Source organism: Macaca nemestrina, chromosome 14 (genome assembly GCF_043159975.1).
Source record: "Macaca nemestrina isolate mMacNem1 chromosome 14, mMacNem.hap1, whole genome shotgun sequence".
In the NCBI taxonomy this organism is placed as follows: domain Eukaryota; kingdom Metazoa; phylum Chordata; class Mammalia; order Primates; family Cercopithecidae; genus Macaca; species Macaca nemestrina.
In genome coordinates this window covers 113,316,861-113,332,973 of record NC_092138.1, presented here as the reverse complement: position 1 = coordinate 113,332,973, position 16,113 = coordinate 113,316,861, and the positions used below count along the sequence as shown (strand labels likewise).

Below are 16,113 nucleotides of genomic sequence, written 5' to 3'. Positions count from 1 at the left end.
GAGGATCATGGTGAAAGGAACGTGGTAGCAAACTGGACTTCTAGCTAATTCACGAGATGGGGGAGCCTCGGGCATGAGAGGGAAGGAGGCTGTTGGATGCGAGAGAACTTGAGATCATTTGGGTCAAAGGACTGCCATTCAAACCTGAGACCCTGAGAAAGCAGGGAACCAACGGCAGAGCTGTGGGGACAGAGGGGAGGTCTGGGCGGTCTGGGTCGGTCGCCTGGTGCAGCCTGGCTTTTCCAGGGTAATGTGGACAAACGCTGGCTGCTGCGCCTCCTGGAACGCAATCAGGCCGGCAATTGAGTTCATTGGCTAAATCAAATTTGGGCTTCTGTGCGAAGCCCTTTTCTATTAAGTGCTTTAACATACCTCACCTCCTCAGTCTATTGATAAATCCTATTACCCATTACAAAGCCAGAGGCAGCAGCTTCCTTGCATACAAGACAGAGGCTGACGGGCGGGTGCTGGTGGGCTTGGCTGTGAGGCTTAGGGGTAACACGGTGGGTATGGCCAGGGCCTGCGAAGGCACCCCCAGCCTGAGCAGCCTGGCTGACTTCAGCAACGTTGCATCTTCCCCTGTAGGAAGGCCCAACACCCCTGAGGGAAGGACCAGGTCCAGGTGGTAGCCCAGAGACCCGTTTCTCACACGAGGAAAACAGGAGAAGGAGCAGGGTGTGATGGTGGAAGGGTGGGAGGCGACAGGGGTGGGTGCTAGCAAGCCCAGCTGGTCCTGCTTCTCTGCCTCCTAGCGCCTATATTCCAGTCTCTTTCTTATCTGGAAAGAGTTCCAGATAGTAAGATAGTAAGATAGTTCCAGATAGTAAGTTCCAGAGAGTTTCTTTGTTCATGTAAGTTCATTTGTTCATGAATAAACAAATGAATGACTGACTGAATTAATGAATGAATTCCACACATACACAGCACGCCTACCTGGTTCTGGGTGCTGGTGCTATGGTGAGAACAAGCCAGACCCCATCCCTGCTCCCTTGGAGCTCAGAGCCTGTGGGGGCGGGTGTCAGACGTGTACGTGCATAGCTATGGTAGCCTATGGCAAGGCTGTGGGATTGCCGCCAGCCACCAAGGCTGGAGAAGGGGACCGAGGGGCTGGTTGCACAGGTCTCCAGCCTTCAGGAGCTCCAGAGAGGTGCTCTCTGAGCCAAGCCTTGAGGGATGAAGAGTTTGCCAGACAGAAGGCCGGGGAAGGCCAGGTCATGTTCCAGGCAGAAGGACTAGGCCCTAGGCCAGCCAGAGGGACCCAACCTTTGGGGTGGCTGGTCTTGGGAGTCTCAGAGCCCAGGCTGCAGAAGGAGGGTGAGAGGGTGAGTCTGTGATCACAGAGCGTGGACTTGAGTCCAAGGTCAGTAGAAGACCACGAGAGATATTGTGCAGACAAGTGACTGGGTTTGTGTTTAGGGACAAAAAACTACAGAAAGGGCAAGACTGAAGGGAGGGAGGGAGGCCAGTCATGTCCCCAAACCAAAACCTGATGCCAGCCTGCACCTTCTTCTAGGGGGCAGGGCTGCTGATGGGGGGGTCCACCTGGGACCTAGTTCAGGCTGAGAGTGGGATGGAGGGATGGTTAGAAGCTTTGCCCCACGGAATGGTAAGAGGCCTCCAGGAACCGAAGCATGAAGTGGGTGCCTCAACATGGGGGGAGAAGCACAGAGAAGCCCCGAGCCCAGGGCAGTCAAGCCAAGGCCTCCGGTGAACCCCGGGGCCCCGCGGAGGCCTCCGCCCATCCTGTGGGTCCGCGTCTGTGAGCAGGGGTGCAAGGCGGCCGTGTGGAGTGTGATGTGTCTATGACTGGGTGCTTCTGGAAGCGGATTCGCGAGTGTGGGTGGGGCAGGTGTGTGTTTATGTGTGAGTCAGGGGCACGTTACAGATGAGTGAATGCCTGCGTGTGTGTGTGACTTGGCGGGGTACATCTAAGGGAGCATCTGTGCGTCTAAAACAGGCTTCATATGGGATGAAGGGCCAGGGATCCTCTGCAATGACCCCCCCAAACGCTCCCTCTGCTGAGATGTGGAGGGAGGTAGCCCAGTCCAGAGGCAGAACAAGGCCTGACGGATGAGCCTGGATGTGGCCTGTCCTCTCCCAACCCAACTTCCCCTCTCCAGCCCCGTCTGTCCTGCCCAATTGCGGCTGGTGAGGTCCAGCAAGCCACAGAACTGGTGTGGGGGGACAGGAGCCTGCCAGGTGTCGTGGCTACAGACCCAGCGGGCGTGGCTCACGCAGAACTGGGTGGGGCTCAGTCCCCGTGTCCGCTGTTGGTGGCAGTACTCTCTCTCCGAAGTCCCTTTGGCTACACCTACTATGAGCTGAGCTTCTCATTCCTGCATGACTGTTGACTGATGAAGGGACAGAGGACAGAGCTGGAGATGAAGCTGAGGAGTTCCACTCGGCCCCCAGGTGAGTGACGGAGGAACATGGGCTGTGTGTTCAGGTGACAAAATACCGACTCCTTCGAGGGATCAATGGCTCCCCTTCCTCAGGCACCTCCTGAGTGTTGGGACTTGAGCCGGCAAGTTTCAGACAATCTTTACAACAGCAGGATCCCATTTTACAGGTGGGGAAACTGAGGCCTGGAGAAATGGAAGAGACTTGCCAGAAAAGAGCTAATGGAAAGAGCTGGAATCTCAGGCAGGCTGCTCACTGGCCCCGTGATGTGCCACTCTTTACTCAGGACAAAGGGACTCCTGTGAGTCACCAGGGTGGGCCACCCTGGGTTGGCAGGATGGACATGGAGTCTCTAGAAGGTGTTAGAAGCAGGGTTTCTGACCTAAATATGAAATCAGTCAGCCTTTCCTCCTTACGCATGCTGGTGGGCCCTCTGTCCTGTCAGCTCTCCGCCCACCCCAATCACTTCCTCGGCTCCTGTCCCCAGTGTCCCTCCCGCCCTCCCCGCAGCTATCTTCAGTCCTGGTGGATTCTTCCCATCCCAACGCCAACGCTGCCGCGCCTCCCGCCTTTCAGAAAGAACCCTCTCCCCTCCCCATTCCCCCAGCAGCTCACACCCCATCTCCCTGCTCCCCTTCCGAGCCAAATGTTTTCAAAGCTTGCCTACACCCCCTCTTTTTCACCTCTTATTCACTCTTTTAAAAGTGTTGGCATTCGCCCCTGAAACCACCCCACGACGGCCTTCATCCCGGGCTCTGCTCTGGGTACCTCTGCTGTGACCCCCATCTTCCCAGGTCCATGGGCCCATGCTGGCTCCTCCACTTGGCCCCTCGGCGGCACGGACACAGGTGGCCGCTGCCCTGGAGGCACGGCTCTCGCGTGGTTTTGGGGCACCGCCCTGCCAGATCCCCCTCTCTCTGATCTCAGGGCTGCAGACCGCCCGGCTCCCCGGCTCTCCTCTCGGAAGTCTCGCACGCCCCCACGGCGGGCGTCATCGGCACGGCGGAGCTCAGGACTCCCTGCGCCCAGTCTCGCCTGCGCTTCACACTCAAAAGGCCCAAATGCTCCGGATGCCTCCGAAACGCTCACAACCAACAGGTCCAAAATAGAAGTCAGGCTTCCTCCAGTGCACAGCCGCGCTGGAAGACGGCCTGGCAGTTTCTTATAGAGTTAAACACGCTCACCAGACGACCCAGCCGTCCACACCTGGGTGCTTACCCAAGAGAAGCGAAAACTTATGTTCACCCAAAAACCTTGCCACCAATGTTTATAGCAGCTCTATTCATAATCACCCCAGACTGGGAGCCACCGAGACGTCCTTCCACGGAGACTGGGTAAACAGACCACGATGTGCCGCGCACACAGCACAGTCCTACTCAGGAGTGACGAACCTAAGCCACGCGGGTGGCCGCGCCATGAGCCTCAGAGGCATGTCGAGGACAAAGGAGACCCCTTGAAAAAACCACCTGCCGCACGACTCCACTTACAGGAGATTTTCAGAAAAGATGGGGAGCAGATTGAGGACTTCCAGGGATTTCAGGACGGGGACCGTGGGTGGCTCAAAGGGTAGCATAGGGAGTTTTTGGAGACACAGGCTGTGGTGGACCCAGGCTGTGGTGGCAGTTACATGAAGCTATCCACGTGCTAAAATCCCTAGAACTGTACCCCCCAAAGGTCCATTTTGCTATATGAAATATAAAAATAAAAAAATTAAGAAATTAAAAAAATTCCCCTCCAGAAAATTCCCTCACCTCTGTCCCCATTTGACGAGGCAACATCTCCATCCACCTGGTGTCTCAAAGCCGGATGCCTGGGAGTCCCCCACGATGCCTCCCACCCCCTGCTCCCACCAGCCACTCAGCAACAACACTGCCACCAAAGGCCACCTCCAGGCGGCCCACATCACAGCCCCTGTCCCCGCCAGGACCCCGCCAGGCTGCTGCCGGTCTTGGAAGGACCCGCCCGGTCTCCTGCTGGCCTCCAGCAGCACCACCCCCAACTCAGATTTCCAAACACCAGAAATCAGATCACACCTCTCCCCTGCCTGTAGCCCTCCCACCAAACTTCAACCAAAACCAACTTCCTCCCGCGGCTGCAGGGCTGGCATGATCGGGCCCTGCCTGCTCTTCTTTGGAATCTTACCCACCCACCACAGCCGCATCACATTGAGTCCTTAGAAGGCACCGCGCCTGTCCCACCTGCTGTCCCCTGCCACAAATGCTGTGCCCCCGTTTCCCCCTTCAGGTTTCTCTTTGCCTTCCCTGACCCCCGGGTCCAGGTCTCAGGCTGGTTCCCAGCTCCACGCCCACATTGCCCTGGGTTTTGAGATAGGGTCTTGCTCTGTCACCCAGGCTGCAGTGCAGTAGCACAGTCATAACTCAGTGCAGGCTTGACCTCCTGGGCTCAAGCAATCCTCCACCTCAGCCTCCCAAGTAGCTGGGACCACAGGCGCACACCACCGTGCCTGGCTAATTTTTGTATTTTTTGTAGTGACGGGGTTTCACCATGTGGCCCAGGCTGGTCTTGAACTCCTGTGCTCAAGCAATCCACCAGCCTCAGCCTCCCAAAGTGCTGGGGTTGCAGGTGTGAGCCACCATGCCTGGCCTTGCCCTGGGTTTCTTTCTCACCTGTGGGCTCTTGGGAGTACTGGGTTTGTGGATTCCTGCTCTCCCACTATGGAAGCGTCAGCCCCTCCATGCTCTTGGACCCTGGCACCCTGCTGTGTTGAGCACATCACAGGTGCCTGCTGTGGGCCAGATCACGTCTCCCAAAAAGATATGTTGACATCCTGACCCCCATTGCCTGTGAATGTGACCTTACATGGAAATGGGGTTTCGTGGATGTGATGAGGATATGAGCTAAGCTGAGGTCATGCTGGAGGAGGGCGGGCCCTTATCCGATGTGATTGATGTCCCAGTGGGAAGAGACACAGGGAGACAGCGTGTAAGACAGACGCTCAGGCAGCGGACAGCTGCAAGACAAGGCAGAGACTGGAATGACGCAGCTGCAAGCCCAGGAACGCCAGAGGCTGCCGGCCCCGCCAGGAGCGAGTGGAGGGCGGAGGGTGTGGGACAGGTTCCCTCCTGCAGGGTCCACAGCGAGCCCAGCTGCACCCTGATTTCAGACTCCTGACCTCCCCCCAGTTTGTGGTACTTTGTTATGGAGGCTCCAAGAAACCAAGGCAGTGTCCATTAGAAATATGTGTTAATTCATCCCCGCAAGGTCTGAGAAAAAACATCTGTTGAGTGAATTAATATGATGGCAAGAAAGCTCGCAGAGGAAATGCCTTCTCAGGCAAGAGAAGAGGGAACCCCGATTGTGTCCAGTGCTGCTGGGAAGGCATTGCTGTGCGTGACTCTCTCCCAAGCACCTGCAGGGCTCCCCGAGCCTCCTGTGACCCTGGCCAAGCCTGAGATGCCCCTCCTGCCCTCTCTGCCCCACCCAGCAGTGGAGCAGAGCCAAAGACCAGAGGAGACCCCAGGCCCAGGGGCCAACCACCGGCCTTGGCAGTGGACCTCCCCAACTCTTTAGCACAGTCTGGCCCCTTCCCAACACCGGCATTTCTCAGTGGAGGCCGACGTGGTCTTGAATTGTGCATGCCGGCTTTTTGGTGGGAAGCAGTAGTTCAGGGGGCCTGGGAGGTACAGTTGCAGGTGTGTGAACTGCACCTAACAAAATGTCTGTCCCCAAAGAACTGGGTGTCCCCAAAGAGTTGGGTTTATTTTATTTTTTTAATTTTTATTTATTTATTTATTTTTTGAGATGGTGTCTCGCTCTGTCGCCCAGGCTGGAGTACAGTGGCGCGATCTCGGCTCACTGAAGCCTCCACCTTCCGGGTTCAAGTGATTCTCCTGCCTCAGCCTAACAAGTAGCTGGGATTACAGGCACCCGCCACCACGCCCAGCTAATTTTTGTATTTTTAGTAGAGACAGGGTTTCACCATGTTGGTCAGGCTGGTCTTGAACTCCTGACCTCAGGTGATCCACTCACCTCGGCCTCCCAAAGTGTTGGGATTATAGGCGTGAGCCACAGTGCCCAGCCAAGAGTTGGGTTTAAAAAAATGAAAAGCACAACACAAAGCTGCCTTTCCAGGGACTCTCCAAATATTCTGGGATCATGGGCTCCCTTTGAGAATGGAACAAAGACTAGGGGCTCTCACCAACTGACTGCACACACATGACACTTAGCATATATTTCAGGGAGTCCATGGATCATTGAGGCCCACCCTTTGCCCTCCTAAGAGCCCATAGGCCCCAGTAGAGGAATCTCCAGGCCCTCTGTGATCTGCTGTTCTTTCTATGCAACCCCAACAGCCATGGCTCCTCTCCCTGAATGGTCTCACTTAAACCCCAGGGTGATTGTCTCCATTTTGTGGAGGTGGGAAGGAGGCAGACAGGTTAGGCAACTTGCCCACGGTCATACCTAATCCAGAATTTGCACCTGGACAGTGTGACATGGAGACCACCCACCCATCTATTTCCTTTATTTTTTAGTGTGCTAAAATATAGGTATATATTTATCACCTTACCATTTTTTTTCTTTTGAGATGGAGTCTCTCTCTGTCGCCCAGGCTGGAGTGCAGTGGTGCGATCTCAGCTCACTGCAACCTCCACTTCCCTGGTTCAAGTGATTCTCCTGCTTCAGTGTCCCGAGTGTCTGTGATTACAGGCACCCACTACCACACCTGGCGAATTTTTGTATTTTTAGTAGAGACAGGGTTTCTCCATGTTGGCCAGGCTGGTCTCGAACTCCTGACCTCAAGTGATCCGCCTACCTCAGCCTCCCAAAGTGCTGAGATTACAGGCATGAGCCACCGCACCCAGTCACCTTACCATTGTTAAGTGTACGGTCTGGTGGCATTAGTACATCCACAGTGCTGTGCAAGCTCTGTCACCATCCCTCTCCAGAACTTTACATCGTCCCAAACTGAAGCTGTCTCCATTAAATACTAACCCCCATCCCACCTTCCCCCAGCCCCTGGCAGCCATCATTCTACTTTCTGTCTCTATGAATTTGATGACTCTAGGGACATCGGGTAAGCAGAATCATATGGTATTTGTCCTTTTGTGTCTGGCTTATTTCACTTAGCATCATGTCCTCAGTGTTCATCTGTGTTGCAGTGTGTGTCAGGTTCTCCCTCCTTTTTAAGGCTGAATCATATTCCATTGTATGGATGGGCCACATTTCGTGTCTCCATTTGTTGATGAACAGTTGTGTTGTTTCTACCTTTTGGCTACTCAGAATAAAGCTGCTATAAACATGGGTGTACAAGTATCTGTTCAAGTCCCTTCTTTCAATTCTGTTGGGTCTATACCTAGGAGCAGAATTGCTAAATCTATATTTAACTTGTTCAGGAGCCACCATACTGTTCTCCACTGTGGCTGCACCGTTTTTGCTCCCACCAGCAATGCATGAAGGTTTTGATTTTTCCACATCCTTGCCAACACCTGTCATTTTTTGCTTGTCCAATAACAGCCATCCTCATGGGTACCTCCATCTATTTTGTTTTCATTGAGATGGGGGTCTCACTATATTGCCCAGGCTGGTCTTGAACTCCTGGACTCAAGTGATCCTCCTGCCTCAGCCTCCGAAAGTGCTAGGATTACAGGCACCAGCCACCACACCCCAGCCTTTCCATCTATATCTCAATCTTCTGGCCTCAGTTTCCTCATCTATGTCATGGGGACAATGATCCTCACAGAATAGGACTTAATGAGGAAATGCACATAAAGGACTCGGGATGCTACCTGGGCTACGGGAATTCTTGGTGAATGACAGTTAATATTGCTGAGGGAGGAGGCTCTGCCTTCCCAGAGTTTCAAGGAGTCAGCGCAGGCAGAATAACATCACAGAATTCCCTTCTTGCCCCTGTTTTTCCTGTAGAGCAGCTGAGAAAGAGATGCAGGGAGGGTGGGTACAGGAATAGGGTGACTGAAATCGCCTGTCTCTGCACTCCCCTCCCCGCACCCACCTGCTCACCCTCCACGGTTTTCTTCCCTCTGCTGTTTCTATTCTCGTCCAGTGTCCGTCCATCTCCGGTTGCGGGGCGATCAATAGGGACAGGACGTTTATGAAAGAAATCAAGAAGGCAAGAAAGAGGGGAGGGAGTCAATGGCGGGGGGAAACCAGGTTGGGGGAGGCCCAGGGACACAGAGCAGCTAGACCCCCGTAGGGTCTGGGGAAGCTGGGTCTGCAGGAGCTGGGCTTGGCCACTCCAGAGCTCAGATCTGCCCATCCAGGCCCAGCTCAGCCTCTGGGATCTCACGGGTTTCCTCTCGCTCAAGGACTTCAATCTCCTCCTGGGCAGAAAGGGGGTGAGGATGCAATGCCTGGCACATAACCAGTAAATGGTACCTGCCTCTCCTGTTCCCTTAATCCACATTTATTCCTGTTGAACAGAATGGGCACACAAGACCTTAATTTGGTGCAAAGGACCTCCCTTCATCATCTCCCACAAACACCACCCACTGGGCTTGAACACCTCCAGGAATGGGGAACTCATTCCTCCTTTCCTGTTCCTGCTGGCAAAGGACCTGCTGGGCTGCCTCCCTGGAGCTTCCAAGGATTTTCTGGGCAGAGGAACTTGCATGGGATGATGCCCCCTTCCCTCTGACTCCCAGGTCTGGAGTGGGCAGGGCTGGCTGGGCTGTTTTGCCCCTGCCCTGGCTCCAGTGTGTTGGCCCTGCCTCGGGCTCATCGAATGCGGCTGCTACCCCAGCTGCAGGAGGACACTGAGCATTTCAGAGCAGGGGTGCCCCCGGCAGCTAGTGAGCTGTCCTGGGCTGCAGGTGTATTTTGTTTTCCCTGCACAGAGTTTAAACAACTTTTTGAAGTCAGTGCCAATATTTTTGAAAGCAAGAGACTTTACACAGATACTGCTGTGCACCTTCCTTTGTTACTGCAGAAGATCTGGAATGTTCGGTCAGCTGTCTTGTGAGGGTCCTGCTGTCTCCATTTCTCCCCAGGCCACACCCTTCCCTATCACTTCTGATGGTACCATAGGTACCCATACACATTGTCTTCTTCTCATTATTTTTATTATTCATTTGAATTTATTTATTATTTTTATTTTTTTAGAGACAGGATCTCTTTCTGTCACCCAGGCTGCAGTGCTGTGGCACCATCATAGATCACTGCAGCCTCAATCTCCCAGGCTCAAGTAATCCTTCTGCCTCAGCCTCCCAAGTAGCTAGGACTACAGGCGCACACCACCATGCCTGGCTTCCACATAAGCTATGTTCCTAGCCTCTGCAGACATTTGGGATGGCAACCCCTGTGAACCCAGAGGCATGCTTCCACACTCCTTCTAGTACCTGGGTTGGGTGCAGGAATGGCCTCATATCTAGGCAGTCCTGATCCTAAGCCTCCTCGCCTTCCCTCTCCCACCGTCTAACCAGAGGAATGAGACACTGGGATAAGCTCTTTGAATATAGCATTTCATTGACTCTTCACAACAGGCAGCTGACATCATTACTATTTCTCCATTTTACAGATGAGAAAACTGAGGTTCCAACAGGTTATGGTCATCCATCTCCATGGATGCAGCAGCTTCCACCTCTCCAGCTCACTTGAGGAGCTTTGCAAAGACACAGCCTTCTGGACCTCACCCGAAGCCTCCCAGTCCCAAAGCTCTCAGTGGTGGGGCTGGGGAACCCTGTCTTAAACGGCTCTCCTGTGAGATGCTGGGTCAGGTTTGGGCCCCGCTTCTCTTAATGGTCGTGTGGAGGGTGGGAGCAGAGGCCCCTCCCGCTCCAAGCACCATAAAGGAATGATCTCATTCCTTCTCAAATCCAGATTCTGCCCCAGATTTGCTGCACAGTCTGAAGCCAACCACTCTCCAAGCTCCGCACCTGAGTTTCCCCATGTGTGGAAGGAGAAAATAGCTCCCGCCCCCTGCCTGCCTTCCAGGAATGGGCACGTGGAGCAGGCTCCGCGGGAGGCAGGGAGGGGGTGTGGCTGGGACTTGCGGGTGCCTGCGCTTCTCTCAGAGCCACTGGCACCCCACCTGCCCCCTGTGGTGGGGCTGGAGCTCAGTCTGTCCCCATCTCTTGTCCCCCTCACCATTTGTACCAGTCCCTCCTTCCCAGGACCCTGGGCTGGCTGCAGCTGCTCCAGCTCCTCCTCCGCAGCCAGGTGCTTCTGTCCTCCCCCTCCTGCCTACACTGTTGCCTGCCATTGGGGTCCCCCTTGGAGCTGGAAATCGCTGACTTGAGTGGCAGAGCAGGGAGCCACCACCCATTAAAGAACCTTCAATTCAGAGGGGAGTCCCGTGGGATGGCCCCATCATACAGGCTATCTGAGTTCCAGGTGGGCTCAAGTCAGAGCTGGGACCAGAAATGAGGCAGCCACCAGGCCAGGGCTAGGGACCGCTCGGTGGCTGAGTCCATCTTGAGCCCGGACATGCTTGTGTCTGGATGTTAGCTGTCTGCCATGTAGTGGCGCTGTGCAATCTCCTTCTATTCCCTGACCTCACAGGCCTCAGTCTCCTCATCTGAAAACATGAGGCTGGGGGAGCACTGCCCCCGCAGGGAGAGCTCCAGCGGGTGGGGATCAGGTCCGGCTTGCTCAGTGCTGTGTCCTTGGCTTGCAGGATCTGAACCATTCAATAACCATCGGGAAATTAAACAACTATTGATTAAACAAGAAAATACACATGAAGCCGTTAATAACAGCACTCAATAGCAAATGAGCCCACAGCAAATGCTGGATAAACATTTGCTGTTCTTGTTAGTGGACCGCAGCGGAGCCACTGGGCAACATGGCGGTCATGAAATTCTGAGGGAATCCCCAGAACAGGTTCAGTGTGAAATCCCAGAGCCCGGGAACCCCCAGGGGGTCCCTGGTGCCCACTCAGGAACTTCGGGTGCCACATCCCCCTTTGTCACGGGTCCTTCATCTCTGGCTTCTCAGCACGGCTGGACTTTCCCAGGGGAAATGAAGAGGGAAAAGGGGAGGTAGCCTCAGCTCTTCCTTGAACCATCTAACCCGACCCAATTCAACGACAAGCCAAGCTGCTGCCTGAAGAGTGTTTACTCTCTCTCTGAATTGATTGCACACTCTCGCCACCACCTCGGCTCCTCCCTGCCGCCTGCAGAGGCTGGGTGCCAAGGGGAACCACCTCCAGGGAGATATGAGCTCCAGGCAGCCTCAGTTGTCTTGTCACAGATGGGAAATCGAGACAGGGTGCAGAGGGGCAGGGTTTGAATCCCAGGTCACCCTGCTGGGGTTGAAGTGGCACCACCAGACCCTGACCATCACAGGCCCATTCTGGACCCTACAGCTGGCCCAGACATGAGGGCCCCACATGAGCCGCCTTAGGAAATGTAAGGCAGGGTCCTTGAACAGTTGCCTGAAGATGAGGGTTTCCCTGAGCAGCCCAAGGTCAGAAGACAAGCCAGGAGCCTGCAGGGCCTGGGGAGCTGGTTCCCAGCCCTGAGCTGCTAAGCCCGGGGATTGGCGGGTGTCTAGTAACAACCAGACAATGGCATTCCAAGGGCAGAGGTCACAGAGATGCCCAGGGGCTGAAAGTCTGGACACCAGCTTCCACCACAGTGCCTGTATATGGGGTGTTTCCAGAACATTCCTGATTTTGAGTATCCTGTCCCAATTGAGGTGGGTTAGAGATCACGGGTATCAGAACCACGGACCCCTGTCTGCACCTGCTTCACTCCCATCTGCCAGACTTGAAGCTGACTCCGGCTTCATGCACGACCTGCCTTTGCCTTTGGCCACCTGGAATCCACACACGCCGTCAAAGTGAAACAAAATGCAAACACAAGCTGGAAACAGCAGCACCACAGTGGCCTGTCCAGCCTCACCATGCAGGCGTCACCACAGCACATGGCTGGCAAACGGGCTTCCAGCCTTTCTCCCCAACCCATGATGTTTGTCCCGGGCTTGTATACACTTACAGCCAGTGTGTGTTCAAGACGCAGAAATGATACACAAGGCGTATCATATATTTTACAAAAACAGGATTATGCTCTACATGCCATATGGCAAATCACTTTTTCCACTTGTCAGGAATTACAGATTTGGGTGGGCATTGAGAGCCTGCAGTGGAGAGATGCCCACAGTGAGTGATCATCCCAGCTGGGCTCCCCAGGTGCAGCCCCTGCCTGCACCTGCCTAAGCCAGGCTCCTGGCCCGGACTGCCCCAGCACCCTTGGGTCTCAACTCTCTCCTCCCTCAGCCCACCCCAGCCCTCTCACTCCATTATTTTGTCCAATTTTTTTTATTAAACACTTTTTTTTTTTTTTAGCACATATTATGTGCCAGGCACTGTTCTGAGTACTTCAACTTTAACTCATTTAACCCTCACCATAATCCAGCAAGAGAAGTATGTTTGTTACCATCCCCATTCTACAGATGGCCTAGGGAAGATGGCATTGCCCCCACAGATTGGCATATTATCTGCCAAAAGAATCAATGACTTAGGACAGCACAGAACCATGTATTCCTCCACAATCTAAACAGTTTTTGGGAGGTAAAGGCTGCTTTCTTCTCCTATGACAGTCTTTTGCCTTCCTCAAAGTTGCCTCAAAACACATTCCTCTCCAGAGCTGGCCGAGAAAGAGCTGACTCAGCAGGTCTGGGGTGTCCACACCCTGCACATTCCAAAGAAAGGTCTGACTCTGGCTTACTGCGAGGTGACCCCTAATCCATAAGCCCTTGGAGTGTCCTGTCTAGAAAGAGTGTCCGTGTTTGCCTGCGGGTCTTGGCACACATCAGAAAGCCTACGCTGATGAGATTTACTTGGGGGCCTTGGGCCATGTAGTATCAGCTCGACCTCTGCAGGGATTAACACCAAAGACCAGCCACATCATCAGCAATGCCTCTACCATCAGCTTCCAATAAAAACTCCACACTGAGGCTTTGGTACGCATCCCTGCCTGGCGATAGCTCACAAGCGTTGTCCCATGTCACTGCTGGGAGAATCAAGTGCTGCCTGCACAACCCCACTGGGAGGGCACAATGAGAAGCTTGCACCTGCTATCTCCTGGACCCAGACCTGGGCACCTTTTCCTGTTGCTGATTTTAATCTGTATCCTTCATTGTAATAAATCATAACTGTGAATATAGCAGCTTTGCTGAGTTCTGTGAGATTTTTTAGTGAATCGTGGAGCCTAAAGGTGGTCTCGGAAACCCTTGAATGTGAGTCAGTGGACATTCACTGAGTCAGTGGACAGCCTCAGAGCACTTCTCACAGTCAGCACCAGGAGTTAGCCCAGCCCTGCCCAGACAGACTCCACTCCTGCCCTCCACACCTCCAACACATGTACTTCCTTCCTCCAACACATGCACCTCCTTCGGTGGAAAAGCTCAGGCATTGGGTCTGTACAGTCCCGGCCATCCTAGACAGTCCCTATGATGTAATATCAGGTTAATGTCCTGGGAACCAGGTAATGTCCCAGGTGCTAGGTAACCTCCTGGAAACCAAGTAACATCTCAAGAACCAGGTTATGTCCGAGGTACCAGGTAACATCCCAAGAACCAGGGGAGGTATCACATACCAGGTAACCTCAAGGGAACCAGGTAACATCCCAAGAACCCGGTCATGTTTCACATACCAGGTAACATCCCAGGTATCCAAACACATCCCAGGTAAGGGATAGCATCCCAGGTTGCAGGTGACATCCAGGGCTTCCCCCGGCCTTACCTGCCAATGACCTCGATGTTGGAGATGGCGTAGAAATACTTGTAGAGGTTCTCCCGCTGCACGTAGGTGCCGCCCAGCGCCGGGCGCAGCAACCGCATGCGCAGGTCAGTGAGGGTGAAGAACTCCTTGAGGCCCTTGGCGCTCTCCAGACGCGTGTAGAGGTTGTCCATGTTGCGCAGGTCGGGGCCGGCAAAGATGGCGAAGCGGTCCCGCACCTCGAAGCGCACGTGCTTCTCCTTCTTGGAGCCCGCCCAGCGCGAGTACTCCTCGGTGCAGAGCACGCGGTGGGCGCTGGAGGACGACATGTCCCGGGCCCGGCGGGCAGACATGCCGAAGGCCTCCATGCAGTCCTCGGCGTAGAACTGGTAGGGCTGCCACGTGCGCCCGTTGTCCAGGGACTTCTCCAGGACCATGACCGTGGGCCGGCCGTACTCGAAGGTCATCACCACGTCATCGGTCAGCTCCACGGTCTTGTTCCACGAAAGGGTGATGTTGGCTTCCAGCGGGCTGGGGTAGCGGCTCCACGTGATGCTCTGCCAGTAGGTGGCCAGGCCCTCCTCCTCCTTGTCGAACATGAGCCTAGGCGGGTGGGCCAGGTCCGGGTTGGAGGCGTCACACTCGTTGCTGCACAGGTAGGGATTCTCCTGCAGCGGGGAGAGGAGAAGGGAAGGGTGGGTGCTGGCTGCTCCGGACGGCCTGGGAAGCCTCTGCCCAGCCTGGCCCCAGACACCTGCTCTGTGGCTACAGGAACTGTGTTCCGGTGCCCAGACATAGCTGGGGGATTTGTGCCCATTTCCTCAATGCATGCAGAGGTGTGCCATCCCATGGCTTCCCAAGAAATGCACACTTGTTCCTGCTCTAAATACAGACAACCAAGGAGGCTGGGTGTTAGTCCCCTGCTCTGAAGCCTTCCATGGCTCCCCATTGCCTGGAATACACAGTCCTGACTCTGTAATATACTGACCCCAACCTGCCCTCCCACACCTGGTGACACTGTGCCTGGGCCTCTGCAGGACATCTGTCCTCCTGCCCCTGCCTGGTTGTACCTCTGAGTCTTTGCAGATGGCATTCTCTCTCCTTCACATGCCCTTCCACTCTCTGTCTGCCTCAAAAGTTCCCATTCACGTTCTCGACTCTCTAAACATCGCGTTAGCTGAGTCACCTTCATGAGCCTTTTATTTTTTAATTTATTTATTATTTTTTTAAATTGAGATGGAGTCTTGCTTTGTTGCCCAGGATGGAGTGCAGTGGGGCGATCTTGGCAGGTTCCAGCAATTCTCCTGCCTCAACCTCCCAAGCAGCTGGGATTATAGGCATGCACCACCCTGGCCAGCTAATTTTTGCATTTTTAGTAGAGACAGGGTTTCGCCATGTTGGCCAGGCTGGTTTCGAACTCTGACCTCAGGTGATCCACCCGGCTTGCCCTCCCAAAGTGCTGGGATTACAGATGTGAGCCGCTGCGCCCGGCCCCTGAGCCTTTTTATCTGTACCCTTAGGATTGGTGAACACATTGAGGTGCTCAAAGAGGGACTGGAAGGTCTGGGTCCCTCCCCGATCCCTTACTCTGTGAGTCTCTTCTATCTGGCTGTTCCTGAATTTGATAAACAGGTGAACGTAGGGAAAATGCCTTTCTGAGTTCCGTGAGCTATTCTAGCAAACGATCAAACCTGAGGGAGGGGTCGTGGGAACCCCCAATTTGCAGCCAATTGGGCAGGTATGGGAGGCAGGAACTTGCAAATGCCTCAGAGGTGGGGGCAGTGTGGTGCGACTGAGCCCTTCACCTAAGCGTTCTGACGCCAGCTCTGGGCAGTGTCAGAATTGAACAGAATCATCGGACACCCAGTTGCTGTCCAGAGAGCTAGAGAATAGGTTGTTGGTGTGGAAAACCCACGCATTTGGTGTGAGAAGTGTCATTGATGGAAACAGGCCAAAGAGACCTGAAAATGTCACTAACGTAGTGGTTCCCAGGGTCAGAGGGATGACTAGGCCGAACACAGGGCATTTTTAGGACAGTGAGGCTATGCCGTATAATACTGTAGTGGTGGATGCATGCC

At 54.4% G+C, this 16,113-nt stretch overlaps 1 protein-coding gene and 1 long non-coding RNA gene across 15 annotated transcripts in view; one reads left to right on the top strand and one right to left on the bottom strand.

Annotated features, from left to right (window-relative positions):
* Positions 1-16,113, bottom strand: part of LOC105464059 (netrin G2) — an 84,487-nt gene that overhangs the window by 33,806 nt on the left and 34,568 nt on the right. For all 14 annotated transcript variants that reach the window (XM_024787440.2, XM_024787431.2, XM_024787435.2 and 11 more), the window contains one exon: positions 14,060-14,703. In XM_024787440.2, coding sequence (XP_024643208.2) covers positions 14,060-14,703 — 644 coding nt within the window. The remainder of the gene's footprint in view (positions 1-14,059; positions 14,704-16,113) is intronic.
* LOC112423509 (uncharacterized) lies at positions 1,474-4,632 on the top strand. The gene is made up of 3 exons (XR_011612897.1): positions 1,474-2,412; positions 2,570-2,701; positions 3,106-4,632. It is a non-coding gene; the product is annotated as an uncharacterized lncRNA (long non-coding RNA).